A 6,635-nucleotide genomic window follows, 5' to 3' on the forward strand; every position below is an offset into this window, starting at 1 on the left:
ATCTATTAGTGGAGGAAAATGATTTCATATCAAGATTTGTAGACAAGAAAACCTCGAGTGTGCTTCTTGCTTTAGTTGTATTCCATTTCAAGCACGATAATGCTAAAAACTCGGGAATTCAATAGGATTTGGATTTTATGTATTTTTTTTAGAAAAAAATAAAGGCGGAAAATAAGGGCGAACTTCTAATTTTGGAAACCTCGAATAAATTAGTAGATTATTTGATCGATCGAGAGAAGATGCTTGCTCTTATTCGTTTATATATAAATATAATCAAATACCATCGTTTGTATTTAATTTCCTCGAAGCAAAACAGGTTTGATCTTGGAATGTTCCGTTGACGACATTTAAATTTGAAATAGATAAGAAAAGTGGGAGAATTTTGTATCGTTTACGATATTTATGACAATATTAAATAACTATGTTTAGTTTTTCAATTATATCGTTTACGATATTTATGACATCCAAGAAGGATATGAAAGTTATAAACAAGAATAGACCGTAAAATTATGTACATTTTCTAACATTAAAATAGTCATATTCGTGTTGATGTCTATTCTGATATCGAGTTGATTTTACTATTGATCTAGCTGTTTTAGATCGAGCAGGTTGATCAGCTTGGTTTGAGTCGAGCTGATCCAAGTCAATCTGACCGCTTCTCTTGATTATAACTCTCATTCGTCAATTTCTTGACAAAGTGATGAACTTGAACATTGTATCTCTTTCCCTTGGGTTTCTATAGAATCAAGAATTACTCAATTTCAAGTTTATATGAGAGATATGTGCTCAAAATACTAAGTTGTACATATGCTGAAATTTGTTCTTCATTCAGTGCAAAACCAACAACTTCATCGAGGTTTTTCATCATTTTAAGATCTGATACGAGCATTGACTTTGAACAATGATTTGTAGATTTTGGTCTTAGTTTTGTATCTCATATTGCATCGTTCCATTTCGATAATCGAGGTGAGATATGTAACCAAAAATACTAGAACCAGTTATGTCAAACTGATTTCAGAAAATAGTTTTAAAAGCTTCATAGAACCAAGTATTTTTCATGTAGCAAACAAATGAATGTCGCAGGGTGCTCGATGGGCCACAGAACGACCGAGCATGTAGTAATTTTCTTGAGAGAGGCATTAAGATTATATTTTTTAGAAAATTTTGACAAATTTAAAAGATGGCTCATTTAGGATGGACAAATTCTTTTGCTTCATGTGGGTCTTCAAGGGCTCCACTGTGAGTTCTTCCCCTGCCACTATTTTCACAATATCTTCACAAAATGAAATTTGTATTACTTTGGTCAAGAGATTTGGACTTCAGGCTTTCCCGGAGCATCAAGCAAACACAATTTAAATGTTTTTAAAAAAATTTAAAACATATTTTGAATCTACTCTCATATTCTCTTAAACAGCCATTAATAATTCAAGTTTTCTTTCCTCCCAAAAATAATTTATTACTATATTATATTGTAAGAATATCCACTTATTCTCGAAAAGTTGAAAATTTGCAGTATTTAGAAAATATAACCAAGCATTCATCACATTCTTCTTTTCAATTTATGGAAAGTTTTCTAGAAGAAAAAAATTTACTTGTGGTGCATTTCTTGTTCCCTCTGTTGTCATCCCTTTTCCTTAGCTCAAATTGCATCGGATATTTGACATCTGATAACGAGGTTTGTAAAATTGAAGTGCTTTCCAAGTGTTTATATTCATTCACCCTTTGTAATTCTGTATCCACTGCAACCCGTAGCATCTACATGGCTGTCCACAATCTTCCTTGGAAGGTGGCCAATTCAATTCAATCCCTTCCCTTGTATTGTTTCAATTTCCAGTGCATTTCGCTTCATTTTACTCCACCTTCAAGGCTCATCACAATAGTCAAGAAAATGATCTTTACATCTATAAATATTTTGAAATGTCATGAATGATAACCACACATCTCGGTCAATTTTCTCGCCCACTCGGAATAAATTATGTCTCGTAAAAGTGGAAGAAACTCCACAAATCAAAATCTCACTGTACATAGATCTCTTCGGGAATATCAAGAGAATTCACAGAAAGGCATGTGTTCTGTATACTGTTATCAATCCAACTCCTTCCCGGGGTTTTTTTCACCCCTCTTTTCTGCATTAGGTTCAAAATTTTATGAGAATCTTTCCATCGACCCACTGCCTTGTAAATGTTAGCTAGTAGTACATAACTCAAGTGAAAATCAGGTTTCAGTTCAATCATTTTCTCAGCGATCCGTTCTGCAACAGTTGGATCAGTAGAGGTAGCACAAGCTCCAAGCAGAGAAGCCCAAAGTGATGAGTCGTTTCTGAATTCCGAATTCATAATCAATTCTTCAGCTTCTTCTATGTTTCCACAACGACCTAAAAGATCAACCATGCAGCTATAATGTTCGATTCCAGCATTGATCCCATAGTTGATCATTGAGATGAAATGTTTACGCCCTTCATCAACCAAACCACTATGGCTGCAAGCAAATATAACTCCGATGAAACTTATGTAGTCCGGTTTAATTCTTTCTTTAATCATCTGATCGAATAGTCTTACAGCTTCTCCACCTCTCCCATTCTGAGCAAATCCACCGATCATCGAGTTCCAAGTAATCAGATTTTTAACAGACATGTCCAAGAAAATTCTGTGAGCAAAATCCACGCAGCCACATTTAGCGTAGAGATCAACCAGAGCTGATTCCACCACCACATCTCTCCAGCCACCCCTCTTCAAATATTGGCCATGTACCTCCTTCCCAAGCTTCTCAGCAGCCAAACCGGAACAGGCACGCAGGACGGTACCGAAACTGTAAAGATCCATTTCCATATTCCGGAACAAGTCAATAACCCTTTCGAAGTTGCCCTTCCGACAGTGTCCCCCGAGCAATGCGCACCACGAAATTGAGTTCTTACTGTCCATTCTATCAAAAACTTGTTGTGAATCTTCCATCGACCCACATTTTGCATACATATCTACTAAACTACTATCGACAAAAACATTCCAACTAAACCCACCAGTAATAACTTGCGCATGCACTTCTTTTCCTTGCTTCAGTCTTTCTAAATTCCCCAAAGCGGTCAAAGCACTCCCGAAAGTAAACCAATCTGGAAGAAACCCGTATTTCCTAGACATCAAATAGAACATTCCCAATGCCTCCCTGTACAAATCGCTCCGGGTGAAGGCAGAAATCACAGAGGTACAACAGATGGAATCTGTTTCAAGCATTCCATCGAACAGCTTGTGACAATCCCCCGGCTCAAAATTCCTCCCGTACATATCAATCAAAGCACCAACAATAACACTGTTAAACTCAAGCTCACATTTTATCACCAACCCATGTAAGCATTTCCCTAATTTCAACTCCCCCAGCTCTGCACAAGCTTTGACCACCGCTGATAAAGTGAAAGCATTTGGGCCAATGCCATAATCCAACATATCAAGATACAACTTAATAGAATCACGGGGTTTTCCTGCACGAATGTACCCGGATATCATCGAGCTCCAAGAAACGACATCCTTGTAGTATAACCCATCAAAGAGTTTTCGAGCATCGTTAAAATCTGAGCCAAGTTTCAAATACATGGCCAAAAGGATGTTACCGACATAACGATCAGTTTGAAGGCCAGACTTTATGATGTGGCAGTGGAGCTGAAGGCCGAGGGTGAAGTTGAAGGATTTGAAGGAAGAGTGTAAAATCGTGGCATACAAGACTTGTTGGGAGACGATTTTCTTGCGATTGGTTAAGGAGTTCAGCAAGGTGATGGCATCGGAGATTAAGCCTGCTTTGCAGAATTGGATAATTTGAGATGGCATGGATTGTGGAGACGCGTGATTTCGCGCCTTAAAGAAGAGATTCATCCATTTCAATTTCTCAAATTTCGGAAATGAAATGCAAACATCTCATCCAATATTTTTTTCTCGGAGTTTAAAATTTCGCACTATCGGTCCATTAACGCTTCATATTACGTTAAAGATATATATCCTTCGTTCGTTGTGTGAATAAATTTTATACGTTCAACAGTGTTATACTTTATTTTAAAAATTATTAATGATAAAATAATGTAACAACGATCACTTTTCGTTTTACCAAAAGTTATGACTCGTGATAATAATACATCTCAAATTTTTTAAACAACACAAAAACTCAAATATCATATTAAAATTGCTCTACCCAACAGAGACAATTATTGCATTCACCAATCTTTCTCTCGATAATTACACGTTTTACAATAAATAGAAATCGAAGATATTGGCCAAAATACATACATAACATAACATATTTTCCGACTATTGGCCAAAATACATACGTAACATATTTTCCGACTAGGATCGAAGATATTGATTCTCATCCCTATCATCTTGGTTCTTGTCCATAGATGCAGCAGTAACATCTGATGCATACCCTGAGTCATTCACCGACCCAAAATCATCATATTTTACATTACCATTTTGGCAGAAAATCGGATCCTTGGACCTCGAGTAAGGAATAGATTGCAGGAAGTTGAAGTAGGCATATTTGATGTCGAACCCCATATCATACCCTGCCACACAAGCCAGGTTACATATATAGATTTCTCCAACCACTGAAATCAAAACATAGAATAAATTTCAAGATTTTAGTACAGTAATTTATCGCGATGGTGAGTCCTCTCTCGTCTGAACTTTGTCTAACATGATGAAACCACATGCTAGGCCTGCATGGTATTCAGTAAACATTGTTATCGTGCAAATTCAAATATCTGCAAGAACAAAAGAAAAAAATAACAGAATCACTAAAGCTCACAAGTAGAGCATCTCCCCTGCCTTTACTGTCACTTCAAATGGCTTCGGTCCATTGAAATATAAAGGAAATTTATTGATTTCTCTCTGATTTTCGCAGGGTGAGGGGTATGGATTCAAACTGCACCATGGCACATACCGAACTGGATCTTCTAGCTCCAGTGTGAACTCTCCCCTATCCTGTGAAATAACATATTATTTAGAATCAAAAGTCCACAAAGATTACCAATGAAGTAGAAGAAGCGGTCCAAGAAAATGTATGGACATAAAACTTTACATGTGTAGAAAAATTCATATGAAAATTTTATTTGAAGGGCGATCTCTTCCTGCTCATGATTTGGTCCGATTCAAAACCAATACTATATTTTCACACACTCAACCTTTCCTACCATTGAAACTGATGATTCTCCAAAATGATAAACCTTACATCTCTCGAAAAAGTTTGTCATAATTCTCGAGCTATGATATCTTAAAATCTTCAAAGGTGACTCGCTGAAGCAACAATATGTCATCCAAGAACCAAGAATCATTCCCAAAATAAAAAAAAAAAAAAACCAACTCTTTTCACTCATTATGAGTAGTTAAACGCTAACTCAAACTCAATTTCCAAGAGTAGCAAGCTGATCAATCTCAAACTTGAAAAGCACGAAACATTTTTACACATTAACAGTTATAGAACGTAGACCAAGCTATCATTGGCGGCTAAGCTTGCTTAGCATGTTCGTAACAATTTCACACCAAAGAAAAGAAGTATTACCAGCAATGATGAATAAACCAAATTTTATGGCAAAAATGGCACCTGGTTATAGCAATAGTGAGCAGCTGGATACTCTGTTATGTACATTCTATGAACATCGGTAGGGGGAAGAAGAAGGAAACGCTTCTCTCCGCTAATCACTACATATAGATTCTCATAATGATCCTTGTGAAATGAAGTCTCAGAGAACTGGTTACCGATCCACAAATTCACAGCATCCGGCTTGCACCCCAGTGCCTCGCTCGCCCACCGAATATCTTCCTCGCAATCACCGGCCAGCGCCGCATATTCACTGCGGAAGCAGTCATTCTGCTGCTGTAAATACGCTACTCTATTGTCTTCACCGGATCGTAGAACCATTTCTAGAGCCTCTTGAAAAGGGAGGTTCTGGACGTGGGCGGAGGCGAAGCAGAGGGAGGAAGGGGTGATGGGATGGGGCGCGATGGAGTCGGCGTGGCCGGTGGGAGTCAGATGGAGGGAGACGAGCCCGGAGGAGGAAAGGGCGTCGAGGAGGTACGAGGTGGAGGTCCATGAGGTAAGTGCCGGCCAGTGGGTGACGGCGGCGGAGATGAGGCAGGGCTTGTTTGAGGTGACGTAGTGGCGGAGGAATTGGAGGGGAGTTGGTGGGGTGGGGAGGTGGTCAATGTGCGGTGGGTTACCTAGGCTTAGGTCGCGAACTTCCTGCCATAGATTCTGTATAGCTGCTTCAACTTCTTCGTCTTCCATTAATGGAGGCGGGTAAGACGACGGCGGCAGCGGCGGCGGAGGCGGAGGAGGAGGAGAAGGTGTCGCTGGAGAGTTATGAGGCCACGTTATTGGACTCTAAATTTGGCCCATTTTATTGTAGGCCAAATGTATTGGTTTTCACTCATTACAGGGCCTTGGGCCCAATAAAATGGTGGAACGACTTCATAATTAAAGAAGGCCCAAACTCATATCCCTAATACAAGTTTTTTTTTTTTCTAAAACAATATATAAGAAAATAAAATTAAATAATTTTGTGATATTTCATTGTAGTTTTTTCTATTTTTTTGAATTTTTTTTTTCTTTTTATTTAGTTTGACTTGCATCGTGTTTTTTTTATATAAAAAAAAACT

General features: G+C 38.2%; 2 protein-coding genes across 2 annotated transcripts; both read right to left on the reverse strand.

The window, feature by feature from the left end:
• Positions 1–1,713: 1,713 nt before the first annotated feature.
• Positions 1,714–3,950, reverse strand: LOC140815113 (pentatricopeptide repeat-containing protein At1g03540-like). Its single transcript, XM_073174225.1, has one exon. The coding sequence runs from the start codon at positions 3,858–3,860 to the stop codon at positions 2,016–2,018; it is 1,845 nt and encodes a 614-aa protein (XP_073030326.1). The 5' UTR covers positions 3,861–3,950; the 3' UTR covers positions 1,714–2,015.
• A 208-nt stretch (positions 3,951–4,158) lies between these two features.
• LOC140813957 (lysine-specific demethylase JMJ32-like) lies at positions 4,159–6,380 on the reverse strand. The gene is made up of 4 exons (XM_073172790.1): positions 5,581–6,380; positions 4,786–4,961; positions 4,626–4,696; positions 4,159–4,543 (listed from the first exon to the last, which is right to left on the reverse strand). Exons 1-4 carry the CDS (start codon positions 6,262–6,264, stop codon positions 4,326–4,328), a joined length of 1,149 nt encoding a protein of 382 aa, XP_073028891.1. The 5' UTR covers positions 6,265–6,380; the 3' UTR covers positions 4,159–4,325.
• Between the last annotated feature and the right edge of the window lie 255 nt (positions 6,381–6,635).

This window comes from Primulina eburnea, chromosome 15 (genome assembly GCF_022965805.1).
Source record: "Primulina eburnea isolate SZY01 chromosome 15, ASM2296580v1, whole genome shotgun sequence".
Taxonomy (NCBI): Eukaryota; Viridiplantae; Streptophyta; class Magnoliopsida; order Lamiales; family Gesneriaceae; genus Primulina; species Primulina eburnea.